The 21,143-nt window shown below is 42.2% G+C and overlaps 2 protein-coding genes across 2 annotated transcripts in view; one reads left to right on the top strand and one right to left on the bottom strand.

Annotated features, from left to right (window-relative positions):
• Window positions 1-21,143, bottom strand: part of MED12L (mediator complex subunit 12L) — a 312,365-nt gene that overhangs the window by 107,597 nt on the left and 183,625 nt on the right. The gene's annotated exons all lie outside the window — the stretch shown is intronic.
• P2RY13 (purinergic receptor P2Y13) lies at window positions 14,373-16,184 on the top strand. The gene is made up of 2 exons (XM_054039476.1): window positions 14,373-14,457; window positions 15,052-16,184. Exon 2 carries the CDS (start codon window positions 15,067-15,069, stop codon window positions 16,078-16,080), a length of 1,014 nt encoding a protein of 337 aa, XP_053895451.1. The 5' UTR covers window positions 14,373-14,457; window positions 15,052-15,066; the 3' UTR covers window positions 16,081-16,184.

Genomic DNA, 21,143 nt, shown 5'->3' with positions numbered 1-21,143 from the left:
TGCACAGTGCCTGTTCTCATCTCTCTGGTCATCGGTTTGAACTCTACTGCCCTGCCCTCAAGTGACCAACCCTCATCCCTACCCCGTAAATTCCTTTGGAATTTTGAAAGTCCCCTTCCTGTTTGCTCGGTGATGCGTACAGTGGTCTCAGCACATCTTTCCAGGTGGCCATGCCTGCTCCACGCACCAGGCGATCTCCCACTTGGAGCAATGCCAAGCTGGTGGACCTCATCAGCATTTGGGTAGGGGAGACTGTTCAGTCCCAGCTGCGCTGCACCCGTGGGAATTATACCACCTACGGACAGATTTCATGATGCATGACAGAAAGGGGCCATGACCAGGACTCACTGCAGTGCAGGGTCAAAGTGAAGGAGCTGCGGAACGCCTACCACAAGGGGCAGGAGGCAAACCGCTGCTGTGCCCACGAGCGTCCAGTTCTACAAACAGCTGGACACGATACTCAGTGGTGACCCCACCTCCACTGCGAAGGCCACTGTGGATACTTTGGTGGTTTCTGTGCCAGTCGACACTGGACTGAGCCAGGAGGAGGAAATCTTGGACGAGGATGTGGAGGGGGACCCAGAGGCAGAAGATGACTCGGAGGTCAGAGATTTATGCAGCCAGGAGCTCTTTTCTACCCCGGAGGAGGCTAGCCAGTCACAGCTGTCAGATGTTGGCGAAGCGCAAACAGGAGAGGCGGCCCCTGGTAAGTGAATCTGATTTTAGGAATCACTGAAGTGAGTTGTTGGGGGCAAAAGGGTTGCAGAAAGCAGGCTTGTCTCCCACCGCATGCCTAGTCTGAGCGGTGGAATAGGCTGTTGATTCTCTCACTTCACGGCAATCTCCCTCAGATCTCCAGGAAACTCGCGTGGAGATACTGGGCAATTCACTGCTGCAGGTTTTTCAGCAAAGCTGCTTTGTTTCTTGACCCATTAACGGTAACTTTCCCATGCGACTGTGCCGTCACGAGGAGGTGGGGGGGGACCACTGCTGCACACGGGTGAGCCGCATAAGGGCCAGGGCGGAAGCTGCAGCCTTGGAGAAAACCCTCCCTTGATTCCCTGCTCACCCTCAGCAGCAAGGCATCTTCCATAATGATCACATCCTGTAGAAAGTGTGGGGACAGGAACGATTATCAGGCCCACACTACAGTGCTGGCTCTCTCCAAAAGCCACGTGCCCAGTGTACAGTAGGATACAGGAAGAGTGATTTACCCTGCCCCTGCGGCTACTCACCATTTTGGGGGTCTTGTGGCTCGTGTGTGCTTGCCTGGGGTCAGCCAGTTAGTGACAGGTGTGAGAGTACTGGCTGTGTTTTAAATCACTGAATCAGTGTTCTCTGTGTTACAAACAATACTGCTTCTGTAAAATCTTGCGTTTAAACTTCACAGAGATGACCTTGGAAGCTGAGCCTCCCTCTTTGTTATCGCTGGCTGAACAGCTGAGCAAAATTAGAAAGCGGCCAACAAATATGAAGAACTTTCTGCATGAAGTTATGATGTACTCCGCTGCCAAGAAACAGGAATTGAAGGAGTGGCGGGACAGCCAGAAGAGGGACTGAAACAAGAACACGGCATGCCAGAATGAAGCCATGGAGCATCTCTTCAAGGTTATGGAGCACCAAGCCGACATGGTCCAGGCGATACTAGCTCTTCAAACTGAGCAGCTCCGTGCCCGCCCTCCCCTGCAGCTGCTGTCGCAAAACTCTTTCCCATGCACCCCCCAAGACACCACCAACACACTCTTATCAACCTCCTGGCTCCAATCTATACCCACAGCATTCCACTCCTCCCCCCTCACAGTCCAGCACTGCAGATCCTACTACCCACTGCACTCAACACCCATCCCTCTGCAGTTTGGCCCTGCTGAAGCACAGTACCCGCTGCATTGTACTCCAGAGGAGGTAGTTGGATATGGTCCCTGTACGTACACAAATCTTTAGCCATCCTGGGACCCCTCCTCCTCCTGGGACCTTCCCTTTCCCCATTCCCCTCACTGCTGATTTTTTTTTTTGTTTGACCCGCTCCTCCAGTTGTTTTTTAATAAAAGAATTGTGTTGGTCTGAAAGCAATCTTTATTCTATTAACTGAAAGCAAAATAAGCCCTGCAAAGCAACATACAATTATGTTAAACCCACATATTGCATCATCTGCACCAATCACCTCCTAGCATTACAAGCACTGCACTCCCGAACATAGCAACAAATATTAGTGGCTTTCAGCTTCAAATTGCTGCCTCAAGGCATCCCTGATCCTTATGGCCCCATGCTGCACCCCTCTGCACCTGGTCTCTGGCTGTTCAAACTCAGCCTCCAGGCACTGAGCCTCTGCGGTCCAGCCCTGAGTGAAGCTTTCACCCTTCCCTTCACAAACATTATGAAGCGTACAGCACGCGGCTATAAGTATAGCAATATTGTCATCCGCCAGGTCCAGCTTCCCATGCAGGCATTGCCAGCGGGCTTTTAAATGACCAAAAGCAAACTCAACAGTCATTCTGCACTTGCTCAGCCTGTTGTTGAACTGCTCCTTGCTGCTGTCAAGTTACCCCATGTATGGTTTCATAAGCCACGGCATTAAGGGGTAGGCTGGGTCTCCCAGGATCACAATGGACATTTCAACTTCCCTCCTCATGGTGATCTTCTGTCTGGGAAGAAAGTCCTTGCTTGCAGATTCCTGAACAGCTCAGTGTTCTGAAAGATGTGTGCGTCTTGCACCTTTCCAGACCAGCCTGTGTTAATGTCTGTGAAACACCCACAGTGATCCACAAGCACCTGGAGAACCATTGAGAAATACCCCTTGTGATTAATGTACTTGGTGGCTAGGTGGTCTGGTGCCAGAATTGGCATATGCGTGCCATTTATCGCCCCGCTGCAGTTAGGGAAAGCCCATTTGTGCAAAGCCATTCACAATGTCACTCACGTTGCCCAGAGTCACAGTCTTTCAGAGCAGGATGTGATTAATGATCCTGCACACTTCCATCAACACAACTCCAACGGTCAACTTTCCCACTCCGAACTGGTTAGAGACCAAACGGTAGCAGTCTGGAGTAGCCAGCTTCCAGACTGCAATTGCCACACTCTTCTCCAACAGCAGGGCAGCTCTCATTTTCATGTCCTTGCGCCGCAAGCTGGGGTGAGCTTATCACACAGTCCCATGAATGTGGCTTTCCTCATCCGAAAGTTCTGCAGCCACTGCTCATCATCCCAGCCGTGCATCATGATGTGATCCCACCACTCAGTGCTTGTTTCCCAAGCCCAAAAGCGGCGTTCCACTATGGTCAGCACGTCCATAAATGTCACAAGCAATCTCGTGTTGTAGCTACTATGCTTGGCGAGATCAATGTCACACTTCTCTTGCCTTTTTAGTTTAAGGAATAACTCCACTGCCACTCGTGACATGTTGGTCAGAGTGAGCAGCATACTGGTCAACAGTTCAGGATCCATTCCTGCAGCCCAAAGAGGCAGGGCGCACAATACGCAAACCGTTGAAAGATGGTGCCAAATGCGGATGGAAGCACAGGGATTTCTGGGATGAGAAGCAATGCATCACGGGGCACTGAGACAGAACCTAGGATGCCCCACAACCCCCTCCACCTTCCCACAACTCTTAGTGACAGAAGAGAAAGAGATGCTTTGTGGGATAGCTGTCCAGAGTGCACCGCTCCAAATACCGCTGCAAATGCCACGCTATTGCGCAGGCAGTTGACAGTGTGAACACACAACAGCAGTTTCCCTTCAGTACTCTCTGAGTGGCGCTTTAACTGTGCCAGTAGGTAGACATGCCCACAGTCTGTGTCACACACACTGTCTCACAGAATCTTTCACACTGACCTCCCAACACATAATTGTATTATTGTTGTTGTTACTTTTTGGTACTTCCTACAATGCACATATATTCTCTGTAATTTTAATCTTTCAAAGTGTGTTATTTTAGTTTTTTGACTGGTCTATGCACTTCACAATTTTTATTTCTCTCTTACATTTAAATTTAATTCTTTGAGTAGAGAGTTCTAAAATGCCTAAAATATCCTAGCTGGAGTAATTATCCCTATGGTAACTTTTTAAAAAGATCTATTATATCTAGGTTTTTTGTTTCTACTGGTGGCACACATTACTTCATTGCACATAACAAAATTTATTCTGCACATGGATGGAAAAAATTAGAGGGACCATTGGTGCACACTCATGTATACACACAGTTTTAAGCGTGCTCCCTAAAGCTACAGGCACTCAAGGCAAGCACAGATAAAATGTACATTCTAAAACAGGCAATACTAAGACCAGAGTAATTAAAAGCTGGTGAGATGGGATGGGGTTGGGTGTGAGGTAATCTATGACACTAGAACTGATTAGTTCTCCTGGTCCACTGGCTGGTATACTGAATGGGAAAACCCAATGCTCTGCCTACTCCCCACCCACCTGCACAGGAGGGGTAATAGCAACGCCACGGACGCTGTTCTCCCTCCTACACTGCTACCAACAATGCAGGTAGCAGGCACAGGAAAGAAAAGGGCACACCTTGCACCATCCCTTAAATCCCCACACAGGTGCATTAGACCAGCCACAATCTGACCTTTAGCTGGTATCTTTTCACAATTCTCTAAATGATTTCTATTGGTCTGTTTTGCACAATAAACTGTCAAAACCTAGACAGGTAGAGTCTTGCTAGGCAGAGGTGCAGAGAAGAATATTCCATTGCATATCTGAAGAGGATCTTTCCACCATTTTACCACGATGAGGACTTTTTGTAGGAGTGTGACCATCATATCCATGCAGCGTCTGCTGGGCTGATATACGGATTTCAACTACCCTTGCATGAAGTGAAAGTGAAGTCTGGCATGCTGTGTGACAGAAGTCCATGAGGCTCTGCGTTCTAGAAACCAGACATATTCTCACTGATTCTTGGGTGGGCTTGAAATTGATTGATGTTTGAAATCTCTCTTGTGGGAGGCAGGTCTCACCATCTTGGAGTAAAACAGTGCTACTGTGAACTCTGCGCTCCGAGATGGAGTCACTGTGGATTTCCTGTCTGTAGACTATGAAATCGAGTGAGACAAAGAGCTTTAGAATTATTGGAATTGAGTTGGTCAGCTGTTGCGGTGATCCTCCTTGAGGAGGGAGGCGGTCCTGCCAGGCATACTCTGTCTTTATATAGGGGAGGCTGGGGTTTTTGTAGTCACCTCTCTAAGTTTTTCATTCAGAGGGGACTCCTGTACCAGGCCCATTGGTAAGTCACAGGACACTGTGTAAGGTTTCAATACTGAGACAGTCAGTACTGGGGCAGCAGGTACTGCAGAGATAATCGGTACTGAGATGGAAGGTACTGCTAAAATAACAGACGGACTCAGTGCAGGGCTTGGTGCCACAGGGTTAGTACTGAGGGTAGCATGATCCGCTGATTTAGAAGTTACTGTATGCACTGCCTTGAAAGTCAATGCCAGGGTACTAGAATGGGCTCTCTCAGCATATTGGTCCTTTGAAGTAGGAGCCCGAGATGAGTCATACAGCTAATGACCCTTCAGTTTCTTGCTAGGTGACAGAGAGGAAATCTGCACGTGTACTCATCCTTACAAGCGTGCTTCTCTTTGCCCCTCTCAGATGTAAATGCCGACGTAGGAGTGGAAAGCCTGGGCTACACTGGGGGGGGGGGGGGGGGAGGTGTTCGAACTAAGATACGCAACTTCAGCTACACGAATGCATCTTAGTTTGACTTACCTGGCTGTCCTCATGGTGGCGAGTCGACCGCCGTGGCTCCCCTGTCGACTCCACTTACTACTCCTGCCGAGGTGGAGTACAGGCGGCGATTCGGGGATCGATTTATTGCATCTAGACGAGACACGATAAATCAATCCCCGATACATCAAACACTACCCACCGATCCAGTGGGTAGTATAGATGTACCCGAAGAATGGTGCCCATGAGTGGATGTGGCCCAGAACCTTAAAGTGTTATCAAGTTCAACAGGGCACTGACCAAGAGCAACTGACCCAATCGATGTCTGAGGCTATGGTGTATCTCTCTTCTTGAGAGGAGACCAAGGATGCCTCCTTGGAGGATTGACTTCTTTAAAAAGAAAAAAGTTTCAGTTTTGTCTCCCTCATTCTCTGTTAAACTTGGAGAAAGTGCAACTAACAGAGCATCACGCTGGGACATCTCCAAGACACAGCAGGCACAAAGTGCACCCATGGCTGATGGGCACTGAAGCACCACATGAAGGACAGATCTAAAATCCTGGTGATTTCATTTCTGCCATTACTCTGGGGCGGCCCTATAGTAACTCAACTTTCTAGTCTATATACACTGTATTTATTTAATCAATGGACATAAAAAGAAAACTACGGTATCACTAACTATGCTAATACATCATACAAGGCTCAGGAAATCATATAGTGTGCAGAGTAAGCAGATACTGGAAGGGATCGATCTCTCTCTCTGCCTTGGGTGGTAAGAAGGAACTGAGGGGTAGTTTGTCCCACTGTGCCCTTTATGCCCTTGGGTGGGGAGAGGGACACTTAGGGCACAGACATGATCCCAACAGACAGTGCTGCCCAAAAGAACACTATCATTCTAGCATTTGGCACATGCGCACCAAGAATGGAATCTGTGTGAACAACCACTCAAAGCAGCACTCAGTTTCTCAGAGGAACACTGTGCCTAGCTACTCTACATCAGCTGTGAGAAAGCACTTTGAAGAAGAGTATCCAGAAATTTCTAAAAGCAGCACAGAAAGGGCTGAATAGGGAACACCATGGATTCAGAATTGTGATCCAGCCACAAACCACAAGGACAATGCAAAGAAAAATGGAGTACCATGCAGACCCAGGATGATGAGCACAGAAGGTGGCGTCTCAGCAGGCTGATAAGTTCCATATTGCCCTCAGGGAAACAACAGTAGCTAACAACCAGTCATTTCTACCGTGGAAGATTTGGGAGATCAATAAGTGTCTAAAAACCCTATTAGCACAACGGACTTCATACATGAATGATAGATCTTTAAAACTACACTTTTCTCTGAAGCACACAGCACATGCGTCACAGTATTTACACTTACGAAGTCAGGAGGTTTACACAGTGACTTCACCACAGAAGCTATGGAGTCAATGCTCTTAAAGGGCAGTTTACTATCAAGTCCAACGGGAATTTTGCCATTGGGTTCAAAGGAAGCAGAATAGGGTTATTAAAAAGAAATGCATGCATCACAACAACTTCAAATAGAGGTTGCCCACATTAGTGACAACAAATTAGTTAACTGGGTCCCACATGGCACTGTCCTGGGGAAGTGGTTATCTCGCTAAGAAGTAGGACTGCTGAGGGAGGCTGCGTCAGCCTTTGAAAGAGATCTGAATGAGCAGCAGCATCCATATCAATGCAGATGGTCAAGTTTAGGTTCACACATGTGCAGTATTAGTATCTCAGTGAAGAAGAAAGTATGATTCCACAATCTGATTGAAGGCTGCTTATGGCCTACATTTAAAAATAAAGCCGACTCATGATAAGTAAACTCCAGTTGGAGTGATTATTCAGCAGACTTTAATGCCTGGTCCTTCACTGCAATGTTAAAAAAGGTTATTCTTGCCTCTAGTTCCCCTCACTCTCTGGAGGCAATTTCCCATGCCATGCAGTTATCAAATAGAGTTCATAAATATGACCGTGCAACTTTCATGGTTTTGTAGTTGAGCAAATCTGTGGTTCTTCATGCTTACTTAAGACAGGATTTCCCATTACTGGTGAAATAGTTATGGGAACCCATGATAGTCCTGGGCAACGTAATGATCAGGAAACGTTTCACCTAAAGACCTTTTAGCATGTGTTGAAATATACAGGAATTCACACACAAACGAATATGAATGTTTTAGTGGAGTCTGATTATTATGTTGGAAAACATTTCATATACTGAGAAACATGAGGACAGAACAAAGGAAATAACTTCAAACAACGCACTTATTGTCAGAGGCATTGCATATAGAGGAGGGCCAGCATGTTTGGCTATTTTGCAGTTTTCAGCAGCTTGATCCAATAAGTGCTTCTCTCTAACAGAAGGGAAGACAAGAATGTATACAGTACTAGCTTTCCTAAACATCAGGTGGGAAACGGGGAGGAGAGAGACAGGAGAAAGAGAAGTGGGATGTTGGCTGATGGACCCATTAACCATACTCCCCAAAATCTCTGCTCTAAACTTCTGTCAGAGAAGTTACTGCACAGCAATCCTTTGTAGTATACAGAGGTACATCTGCACAGTCTACATAACACACTAAATCTAGACTTTGACCCAGATTTAAGCCCAAGACCCCCTTTCCATTTGCACAGAAATTAGTTTGACTTGAGCCAGGAACCCCTCTGGACTGAGGCCTGGAGTCAGAGTGGTGCTGGTTACTCGGGTCAGAGCCAGACATTTTGCAGTGTGGACGCAGCTCAAGTCCAGATCACCACACTTCGGTCTGGAGAGTTTGCCAATGCTATCCCACAATCCCCTGTGCTGTGTTTCCCAGCCCTTCAAATCCAAAACTTGGCACGCACTTCCCCAAAACCCAAAGCAACCTCCTGGTTCAAACACAACCACTTGGTATTTAATCCTTCATTTCACGTGGACTGCTCAACTGGAAACAACACAGTCAGTCAACTCTAATGTGTATTAGCTATGCCCAGAAGCAAGATGAAGTCTGACAGAAAAAGCACACTGCTAGCTGAACAAAGGAACACAGCTGGCTTCTGCTTAACCTCTGTTGTCAAGCAAGCAATACATTCAACTTCACCAAGAGCACAAGGAATGATCATGTCTACAAAATTATATTGGCACGACTGGCAGCATTAGAGATCAATTGGACAGCAGAAGAACGCAGAGAGTGAATCAAGTGGCTGAAGACAGACTACCACGGAGTCAAGGATGCCAGCTCACGGGCCTATGAAGTTATTAATACAAGTTGGGATTTTTGTGATTTTCTATTCAGGGCAGAAACCACACCACTTCTCTATTGGCACTCTGTTTCCCGCAGGCCCTCTCCCCATCCCCCCCGATGCCACATAGTTTCAAAATGCACACTGCAAAAAGAGGAAAAAAGTTAAACACGCAGTCACCATGAAAGTTTTACTAGTTACTCGTTAATTGTTTTAAGTGTGGGTTTGGACTCCACAATTCACAGCCTCACATACTCCTCCCACATAATATAGCACACCTTATAAATCGACTGAACCCAAACTGTCCTAGACTGCCCATGAACTGAGTCCCTAAAATCCTGACTTATGAGTATAAACCAAGCCACATTATGCATTTGGTCCATCGCTTGCTTTAATGTCTGAGTCCAAGTTATAGCAAAGGATGGCTGGCTGACTGTATTAGGGATCCCAATGGCTGGCAATCAGTCGGAGGTTGTCCAGGGACACAGTGTGCTCATACGGAGGCTGTACTATGTCTTCATGTTAAATCAGTAGAAATTTTCACCCATTGCTGGTTGGTGATGAAAGTGAACTTCTCACAGAGTAGGAACTCTAGACAGTCTTATGTTCTGTGGCAGGGCATTCTTATTGGGGCTGCCTCTGTAAGTCTCAAGCCCCCTTCATTCCATGACATGCTGTTGGGTTGCTAGATGCCTAAACAGCTCCTTAGCATGCATAGATGGCTGGCCTCAAACAGGAGTTCATACTTCCACTCAGGAACCTCAGAATATCAGTGTTCTCCAGAGCCTACCCTGCCTGACAGGACTGAACAATCATAGCTAGTAACTAGACTTCTCATAAGTGTGCCCCAAACAACTCCTCCTCCACACCCCCACCCCAAAGGGGATTTAGAAATAATTTGAATTGAATTTTCAATCTGTCTCTTACCGTGATGTCTGCTAGTTTTTAATGCTGCTCAGAAGGATATCCTAAATGATGGTGTTTTTGGTGTGAACAGAATATCCCATTGATAAATTCTGACCTTGAATTAAAGCAGCCCTTTCATAAACTGTGAAATGTATTTTTTATCGTGCTCAAATAATAATGTTCTGTTTCTCTATTTTCAAGGCCCTTCCAGACACATGGTATAAGGAGCCTGTGGGTGCAGACCAATCTACTGTGGGGTAAGAGAAAAAGAGTCTGAGATGAGCTGGCAGGAGACCTGCTACATAACATTAATTAGCAGGTACAGAAGGACCACGTGTTGTACCAAAAGGATAAGGATTCATGCAGGGTGGAGAGACACACAGAGGCTGCCCAGCGTGAGGAGAGATTGGCAGACATTCATGGAACATGACTGCAGGTTGAGGGAGGAAGACAGAACACGGCAGAAGGAGCTGTTCAAGCAATTACTTGCACTCATAGCTACCTGACTGCAGGCTTAAGTGCCACCTTCAGCTCCTTCACCTGACCCACAGCCTTAGTCTCCTCTCCATTACTGTGCCCTGCAGTGCATTTCTGGTTCTTACGACATGTAATACTCAAGTAAAATAAAATGTTGAATTTGCACACAAAGCTACAAACACAAGTTTTATTATATGTAATACTAAAAGTGGCACAAACTTTCATGAGTGTCATCCCATACCCAATCTCAAACTTTCATAACAATTTATGAACGTATCACAGTATTCCATAAACTGTTTGTCAGTATGAATAAAATGCATAACCTATCTCCATACATTTCATCAAAGTGTTTCCAGAATTCATAATGCACAATACCAACTCATTTACAAAAATCTTCCCACTGCTGGCCCACACTCAGAGACAGCAGCCTCAACTACCATTTCATTTCCCCTCATGCATGGGACAGTGAAAGCACAGTAAGCATGCACTAGTCATGACAGGTGCACTGTCTGACAGTGTATACTGGTTCAGCAATCCAGCAGTGCCCAGAGTCCATTCCTAGTGAAAAGATTCCCCATTCTCCTCTCAGACATTGGGCAGAGTGCAGTAAGCCACAATAATGTTGATTGCATTATGACACTGGCATCCAAATGCTTTTGAAGGCAGTGCCAATGGGATTTCAGTCTGTTAAAGGCACATTCCATCACCATTCTACAGCTACTGAGTATATATAGTTGAATCTTCTTTTGCCAGGTACTCTGAAAAATAGTGTATGGTTTCAAAAGCCATGTCAACAGTGGGTAGGGTCTCCTAGAATAACAGTGGGGATAGTGACTCCATTTATAACTATGTCATTGAGTGGGAACAATGTCACAACTTCTCCATGAAGGTAAAGACCAATCTCCGAACACCCTGGCATTGTGCACCCTGCCAGTGCATTCCTGTTAACGTCCATGAATCTGTTCCTATGGTCAACCAGGGCCTGCATAACAATAGAGTATCCTTTGAGATTTATGTACTCATATACATCTTGAAGTGGTCACATGAGTCTCATCAAGAGTCCTGGTGCAGTCTGAAAAGCCTATTCTCTGAAAACCTGCAATTATTTCAGGAACATTTGTAATGCCCACCATTTTTGGGTGCATCAAGAGTCCTGATCCCCTCACAAACCTCCCCCACCACAACCCTCACAGTTGATTTGCCAGTTCCAAACTGGTTAGCCATGGACCTGTAGCAGTCTGAGGTATCCATCTTCCTGCTCATGTGTGCACCCTAGCACTGAAGAGTTGGGGCAAGCTGCTCATAGACTTCCAAGAACGTCTGCTTCTTCACGTGAAAGTTCTGGACCCAGGTCTGCAAGACGATGTGATCCCACCTGTCTGTGCTTGTGGCCTGCTCCAGAAACACCGGTCTACACAGGGGAATCTGCAGCTAAGCCAACAGGTATGAGCAGCATTAGCTGGTTTGGAGCTGGCACATCAGTATCCTCCAAGAGATGCCTTGGCAGTTCAAAAGCCTATCCCTGAAATGTCCACCAGCATCTCACAGATGCTCCAACTGTGTCCCAAAAATAGGGCTGAGAGCATAAGGTAGAAACGTCATTCCACCAGGGTGGATCCATATTGGCTTTGCCTGCAGGAAGCATGTGGACACAAAATGGCTCAGCTAGATGTGTTTGTGGGCTACAACCACCCAAAATGCTTCCAGTCAATTGCCTCAGGACAGACAGACAAGTTCTCCCATAACCCACTATGAAAAAAGCCACTGAGCAGCTTCCACTGGTGAGGGTACACCCCAAGAGAAAATAAAGTTCTGACTCAAATCTGACTACTGCAGTATGGACATGCCAGCACAACTGTGAAGGCCACGTTTCCACTGCAGTGTGGACACTTAAGCACGGCCTTGGAAACACAAGTCCACAAGACCTGGTCCCATAGAACTGGGCTTAGTGTGCTGTGTACACATACCCTCTGTAATCTGACTTCCCCACACAGCAGAACCATAAGGTTCCACTACTTTGTGGTCCTTCTGCGTCAGGAGCAGAAATACCTGAAACTGTGTATCTGTAACAGAATACTGGAAACAGCTTTCCTATGAAGTAGGTGTATGCAATTGAGTTAATGAACACTACACCAACAGAACTATTACTGTGTAGATTAAATTATGCTTTTGTTAGCACCATGCATTTTCTGAAGGGAAAGACAGTAACAACAATACAATATTTCTTTCTGTTTCCCTTCTCCTCTCTCCCTCGCTTTCTTTTTTTAAAGTATATATATTTGTTCATTAGGTACCCAGGGTCTAAGAAATGGTTTTAATGCCACTCAGCTATCTTCCCACTTGAATGAAAATTATTTTCAGCACCAATATATTTAAAAGAAGATACACAAAAATTGCAGTTGTGAAAAGATAAATGATCTCAGCACTCTAGTTTTGGAGGTAAGAAGAAACCAGATCTGAACATTTCTACTTCAGAACATAAGAAATGCTTATGGCGTCCACCAAATCCAGTATCCTGTCACTGCCAGGGACCAGGTCCAGTTGCTCCAAAAGAATAAATCCTGCCGTAGGCGGATATTGGATAGCCTGCCCACAGGGAAAGTTTCCTCCGAACTCCCAATAGTTAGAGGTGCATATAACATATTTGGAGTTGCCAGAAATAATTTATGAATATTATTTTTTGACCAGGTAATTGTGATGTCCATTGTATGCATATATTTAGTAACAGGTTTACCCAGAAATGCACACAGGAAGGAGGGGGAAGGGTGGGTCTTGACAGTCACTTATCCACAAACACTTCTGAGACAATACAAGAGCAATTCATCACTTTGATTCTCTGGTGTGACCACCTACTGGGCTTCCCAGACAGGTTTACCCAGGAATGAAAAGGAGATGGGGGTGTCAAAGAGAGATTTTTGAGACTGAGAATACAAGATGAGTTAGACCTATGGGAGGCTCCATCAGGAGGATGCTCTCTTTTCATGCTCTCTGTATGTGTATATATATCTCCTCAATATATGTTCCATTCTATGCATCCGAAGAAGTGGGCTGTAGCTCACGAAAGTTTATGCTCAAATAAATTTGTTAGTCTCTAAGGTACCACAAGTACTCCTGTTCTTTTTGCGGATACAGACTAACACGGCTGCTACTCTGAAACCTATCAGGAGGAGGGTTAGACTCCGGGTAGGATAGACGTAGCACGTATACCTTCTGTTTTGAAATCTTTTTTCTTATAAATTATGCATTGTTTCTATGGTTACGTAAATAACACTTTTCCTGTAAGAAGTAATCCGGTGGATACAGAGTCCCAAAGATAAGAGCAGCAAATACTGAACCCAGTCAGACTTCCTGGGTAAGAATAGTGGATACACAGGGTACTGCAGCCCAGGATTCAGTCTCAGAGTGAGAGAATCACAGGAGAGGTACAGACATGAGGCCTGAAACCTGTTGGAGTGTACTCAGAGATCAGAGAGGGGTCACAGGTGGAGCTAGTCTGGTAATCATGACAGCAGGTTTATAACCCAAACCTTGAGGGTTTACAGTCCTTCCAAAACTCAAACTTGGCTATCATATTTGGAGATTGTTGTTATCCATATAAATGTCTATTCCTTTTTTTGACTGCTACTCAGGACTCAGCATCCACGATATTAGTGGCAATAAGTTCCACAATCTAACTGTGGGTTGTGTAAAAAAATAATTTTTTTTTTTTGAGTTTTGTGAGTTTTGAATTTGTCACGTTCCAATTGTATTGGCTGTTCCTTTGTTCCTGTGTTATGAAAGAAGTTGAATGATCTACTATTCTGTACCATTCCTTATTTTTTAGTTTTATCATAACAATCTTATTCATCTTTTCTCTTAGATAAACAGTCCCAGTCTTTTCAATCTCATTTCACATTAGAGTTTTTTGGCCTTGGGTCTATTTCTAGTTAATAGTAAATATATTATTTTAAAATGAAAGCTAATGATTAATTTAGTAGACACAGAATGGGTTAACTAATTCAGTGCATGAAAATGAGGAAGGAAAATTAAAAAAAAAAAAAACACCCCACATTTATGTTCCGCTGTAAAGACAAGTTTCACTATTCTGAATGTACCAGTGAAGGTAACAATCAGCATAGGAACAGCAACCAAGTATTCCTTCAACACAAAGGAGAATTTCTTTTTATCATAATCTTTATACAGGTAACTTTAATATCTATGTTCATAGAGATGCATTAAATATAGACATAACTTATACTCTATGTCTTCTGCTCAGATAAATGTTTTAAAATTGTGCTGAGAAATGAAATATGGTTTGCAATAAGCCAGAAATGTTAAAAACCTGAATGCTATTTGTAACCCACAGCACAGTTATTCCCCTTAGAACATGTTGCTTTTAAGCCCTAACCTTGATATTTAAACTGAACAGGTTTTCTTTTTTTTTTTTTTTTTTTCTTTTTAATGTTCCATGGGAAGATAAGCTGTCTTCTAGCCATTTGGCTGTGATACCAAGCTATTATAGTATATTAACAGAGTCCTATATTAATGTACTATATGCTTTTTCTAATAGATTAGAAAATAATAATAAAGAGATACTTTCTGTATTATTTTCCTTAAGGTTTACACAGGAAAAAAGACAGGATTAACTTTTGTAGGAAACAACACAAATTTGGTCAACAGATGTAGTTAATGCAATGAATATTAAGATATTTCTGAACGTATTATGCATAGGTCAGTAGCATATCACATTTTAAATATTAAACTTCTAACTTTTTTAAAAATAACTTTCCTCCTCAGCTTCTGTTTTAAACAATGAACTGGAGTAACATCAACGTCACCAATGGGACATCATCTTTCTCTGGACAATGCCACAGAGACACCAGAATTGCACATGTAGTATTCCCAATCCTATACACTGTCATTTTCCTTACTGGAGTTATATTGAACAGTTTGGCTATTCGAGCTTTTTTCCAAATTCAAAGCACCTCAACTTTCATTGTCTACCTCAAAAACACTTTGGTTTCTGATTTCATAATGACTCTTATGCTTCCTCTGAAAATTCTTACTGATTCAGGACTAGGACCATGGCAACTTAAAGCTTTTGTTTGTCGCTTTTCAGCTGTGATATTTTATGAAACCATGTATGTTAGCATAGTACTACTTGGACTTATTGCTTTTGACAGATTTCTCAAAATTGTGCGACCTTTTGGGAAAATTTGGGTGCAAAATGTCACTGCTGCACAAATTCTTTCAGGTCTTGTTTGGCTTTTCTTCTTTGTCCTCTCCTTGCCAAATATGATTTTATCCAACAACAAAGCAACACCCCTTTCCGTGAAGAAATGTGCTTCTCTGAAGAATCCCTTAGGACTGAAATGGCATGCAGCTGTCAATTACATATGTCAGTTTATCTTCTGGACTGTGCTAATTCTAATGCTTCTATTTTATGTAATTATTACCAAAAAGGTATATAATTCTTATATAAAAACTCAAAAGAAAGATAGCAAAAGCAAACAGAGGATTAATGGGAAAGTATTCATCATTGTAGCTGTCTTTTTCATATGTTTTGCCCCATTTCATTTTTGTAGAGTACCATACACACTAAGTCAAACTGGCAATACAAGTGACTGCAATGTACAGAACCTATTATTCATTGCTAAAGAAAGTACTCTTTGGCTAGCTACTACAAATATTTGCATGGATCCTTTGATATACATAATCTTGTGCAGATCGTTTGTAGAAAAAGCATTCTGTGTTAAAATGAAAAAATTTAGAAGTACAATGAGGGAAAATCCAACAGTCCCCTTGGACACCAGAATAGATTCCTAATTTGGTGCAACTTTATAGCTTTCTGTAATTTGCACTAAATTATTTGCAGAGAAGTTAAAGGATACTTTGTGTCAAGATGTTTTATTCTAGAACTGAAACTTAAAGCGTCGTTCTTCTCTGAAATGTGACTTTGTAAAAATGGCATAATGTAATGTTATACTATCAAAAGTACTCTGCTTAACAAATAAAACGCTGTTTCTCTAACTGCCAGACCCAAAAGCTCAGCTTGCAGTCCAAGAACTAATCTGGGTTCTTTCCACCTGATGCATCATCATCATGACTAACAAAAGTTCAGCCAGCCAAACATTCTTCAATGACACTTGTGCAGCCACAATGTCTTCACGTTGTAACCCAAGTGATAACCATTCAACTTCACTTCCTTCAGTGGTGTTGCACAGGTGGGTTAGGACATAGTGAAAAATCACGTTGATGGTAATGCTTTAGGTGGAACAGAATCCGGTTCACACTCCCGCACTGCTGTGTTGGCTCCACAGGGCTAACAAGAGTAGAAAGCACTAAAAGCTTTTTTGTCACTAAAACAAGTAGATAAGGACAATACACACAGTAACTGGAAATGGTGAATATGAAGATGGACTAAAAATACTTTGCCTAACTTGGATAACAAGAGGCACATGGCAGAGTATACAAATATTTAAATTCTATCTACTGCATACGAGAAACTAGGTATACTTTAGTATAAAGTTTACTGCCATCTAAAATAAACAGCAGATTTTTGCATATTGAATATGGATGCCCCTATTCAACATTAAGGTTTTGTTGCTCTTAACAAATAGCACTGTTGGTTGTCGCTTACCGTATATGGAATCACATGGCAGGGGAGAGGAAAAAGAATTTTGCTTGATACAGAAAATTATGATGAGGTGTATGAGGCAAGTCATCCCCCGTCCCTCCCCCTTTGCACATCACATCTCTCATTGTCTTGCTTCCTCCATCACCCACTTTTCCCCTCCTCAACAGTGTAGTCTAATGGCTGGCAACATTTGTTGTTTAAGCCACCAACTGCCTAATGACCATTGAGTTAAAGTCTTGAACTAACCAAACAGTATAAAATAATATTAAAACTTGCCAAGTTTCTGGAGCATTTTTAATTCCTTCTGAATGGCTATACCCAACCCGTCCTCTGATACCATCTGCCATCCAGGAGAACAAACCAAAAAATCTCCAGAACGTTCAGTTAGTTTTGAAGTGAAATTCATTTTTTTTTTTTTTAATTTCAGGGAGGAAGAATGCAAAACATTTGTTCAGGTCAACTCAAAACAAAATGTCAAAATGGTTTGTTCTGAAAGTGTCAAAATGAAAATGTTTTGACATTTCCAAAACAATTTTTTTCCAATTTTTTTTTTTTTTTTTTGGCTGATACTATTTGTTGAATTCAGGTCAAGTTCAGCAAATAGTGTCAGCACTCCGAAAAATACATTTCTGGCAACCAAAAAAAAATAAATTGCCTAGTTCTAACCATCATGTCTTGGGTTGGTAAGTGACAATTTTGCAGAGTTACCTTGCGAGGACAGAATGCATCAGAATTCAAACCCCTCAGGTGTTTTCCATTTTAATCCTGGTCAGCCCTTGTAGAGGATCTTTGTAGCCCTTTTTTAATGGCTGTACAATATATATGGTTATCTATTTTATATTTATGGGTTGTGATGTTGTGAAGCAACCTGGCAGAGGGAGTGGAATGAGCTATTTATTAATAATATTGTTTTTCTTGTTCTCCCCTTCATTAGATAACTATAATTAATCCTTTGTTTTTCTTTCCATCATTATTTTCCCCTAAAAGCATCAGACACTTTGTATCATTGTTTGGTTGCCTTCCACTTTTCTCCCTGGGTTATTTTCAAAACTTCTGATATCCAAGGTAAGCTTTTACAGCCACACTGGCTGCTAGTTGGACTTTTTTTTTTTTTTTTTCCCCCAAAGCAGTTCTAGACTGCTGTACCTTAACTACAGCAGCATTTAGGATTCCCCACCACACTGCTGGATTTAAATATTATTTAGTATTTTAATATTTGTTACTTATTCACTAGATATATTAATTCCACAAAATGCTCCTTTCTGAACTATAATAGCTTTGTACAGTTGAGGCCAGTGAACACATTCTTACAAGTAGTTCTTAGCTTTGAACTTCTCTATTATCAATTTTTCAATCAGTTCCTTCCTCTCAGTAAAAATTGCTGTTGAGCGTTCAATTGTTTCTCCAATCCTTAGCAGAATTATTTTGATTGCTTTGGCAAAAATGAACATATGACCATAGGGTTATTTATTTCAGAAGTGCCTGGAAGTTAAAACACAGTTCACATATTTAAAGAAAGGTGGTAGGAAAGAGGCACATGATGGAATATGCATTATTGATCCCACTCACACATCACCATTACCGTTATGGCTAATGCTAAATTTAAAAAAAATGAATAAGCAATTCATAGTAAGTTACAGTTAGGCCCAAACCACAACATTGTATCGAAAAACCTACTCCCTCCACCCCCAATTCCTGTATTTTGGGGAACTTTGGATCGGATTCAGAACCAAACTTTGCAACTCAGACATCTCATTGTAATGGGCTGTACCAGAACTCTGAATGCAAACAATTCCGTGACTTTCAGGAAGTTCAGATACGGATCCATTTCTCAGTCTAAACTGTAATTCAAACTTTTATTTAGTGTAAGCAGATAGTGGGAGAGAGTCATATCATTCATTGCACAATATCTCTGTGATAAAGCTTGATGCAAATTTCTAACAGAAGTTGAAGGAGAAGGAAACTTTTGATTTTGTCTTTTATCATCTGCTGTTTATGAAATACTGCAGTTATTTAAAAGCATGTGTAAACATATGCTGGAAACATATACTGCACAGCACAAGTAGCAAGAAGATTGCAACTAATGGTGGGTGTAACCACAATATAAACTGAGTTGTTCCTGAAAACAGGGGTGTGCCAAAGGTTTTTACAGAAGTCTGAATCAGCTTTTTTAGCTGCCTTCATCTTAAGACACTGACTGAGAGTCAGGAATACGAACATTTATAGTATAGAAGAGCAGACTTGTTGCAAAAGTAAGAAACACCCAATTTTTGCTCACTTTAGAAAGAAGCATCTGTTAGGTTTTGAAATGTTTGCAGATTCTCCAGGTTTGTTTGTTTTTTTCCCACGTGTTTTTGCAATTCTGGTTTCTATCTGGAGAACAGGAAACAAACAGTCAAAATACCATGAGGAAAGCTGGCCTTACAGCATGTTGGAAATATTATAAAAAAGCATGTTCTCCTGAGATTTTCAGCCCAATTTTACAACTCAAAAAGTACAGATAGACCAGAAAACTTTTTTGATTAGCCTAACATTAGTTTATAATGGAAATCTAATGCCCCATAGCTTAAAAGAAAATTCAAACCCATAGCTTCTTTACCGGAAGTCACATAACCTTGTCTCAACCAACTTGGCATGCATTGATAAACCAAAGAGGTAACACTGCATTTATTAAAATAAGGAATGGACAAACTATCTGAGATAAATTTCCCCCTAAACCAAAGTTTCCTGAAACTCACTAACTCTCTCCCCCCACACACACAGAAAATACAATTTTTTTTTTAAGAAAGCTCTTCCATTTTCACAGCTTGCCTCCATCCTTTCTGCTTCTGTCTGAAGCCGCAAGCAGAAATGCTTCAATACCACAAGAGAAGACACTCATGAGACACGTCGGACTTTACCACAGCCAGGAAGTACCAGAAACCTCATCACAAAGCCTGTTCTTTTACAGCTCTCTTTTGCACAATGAATGGATTTATATAGTTCAGATAAAACAAACTGTCATTTCACACTTCCGGTGGCTTTTCCAAACCTGACCCTTTTCACAAATATGATTTAACAGGGCTGACTGGAGCATCTCAGACTTCAGTAAAGTAGTACGCAGAAAAATATCATATATCATAAGCCAAAACCTACAAATGTCCATTAGAGGAGCCTGGACAGGCATTAACAGAAAATGTGTGTATTTCCAATTAAAGGAAGGTGATTAGTGGACAGTGCCATATGAACCCTGAGAACCTCCTCTGATGTGGTTATGTCATTGTTCTCCTATGGCACACTCAGTTAAGTCAACATCATCTCTTGAAATGGCACCACTTTCCATAGGTTCACACAGAGGTAGGCATGTCTTCATGTTCCACAATAATCTATGGGTGTTACTAAAAATGGAAGAATTTGCCACTTGCAGTCAAAACTCAGGTTTCAGAATTATATTGAAACACATCTGGCCTCTGCAGCTGAACCGCACAGAACTCAAAAGTTTTGCTGATCATCACTTTAGAAAGCGGGAGGAACCATGCCTATACTGCAAGCTTGGTTCATTCCACCAATTTTCTGTTAAAAACACCATAAATATATCACACATGTCTTATCCAGGTGGTAAATGTGTATTAAAAATAAACCTAACATTTGGATTTTCAAACATGACAATAAAAAGATTTAGAATGAAGCAACAACCTAATAATTGTTCTAATAAAGTTGTTCAAGACTTATGAAATAGGAGAATTACTCTATAATCACTAGAATAATATATACACACAAGCACATTCAACCTTTAAATAATCTGAATAATAATAAAGTTATAGGGTTGGTTTTCAGCTGCTCTTTTCATCAAAATTTTACATTTCTTTCACACCACTTTCATGACTAACCCCATGGTATTCCCTTTAGACATTGACTAGCCTTGACAAGCTTCAGCTTGAGAACTGGCACACACATTTGGATTAAAAAAAAAAACATGTAGGATCTTATTTTTAACCTTTTCATACTCTTATCCCTTTTAGTCTATGTACTTATTTATACCATGACCACCACCATTATAATTTATCACTATTAAAAAAATCCATCTATTGTATTTTGGGGTACCAATAACTAAACCCTTGGACCTTTCTAACAAGTATTAAAACAATGTCAAAGAAATGTAGCTTAAGTTTTCATTTAATTGTGTGTGTATATGTATGCATATGTGCATGCACATCTGTCCATCCCACATTTTATAGGCACATTGTGCCCCAAAGGAAGAATTGATATGGGC

This window comes from Malaclemys terrapin, chromosome 9, assembly GCF_027887155.1.
Source record: "Malaclemys terrapin pileata isolate rMalTer1 chromosome 9, rMalTer1.hap1, whole genome shotgun sequence".
NCBI classification, from domain to species: domain Eukaryota; kingdom Metazoa; phylum Chordata; order Testudines; family Emydidae; genus Malaclemys; species Malaclemys terrapin.
Note: the sequence above shows the minus strand (reverse complement) of the source record. Positions and strands in the feature narration are given on the sequence as shown.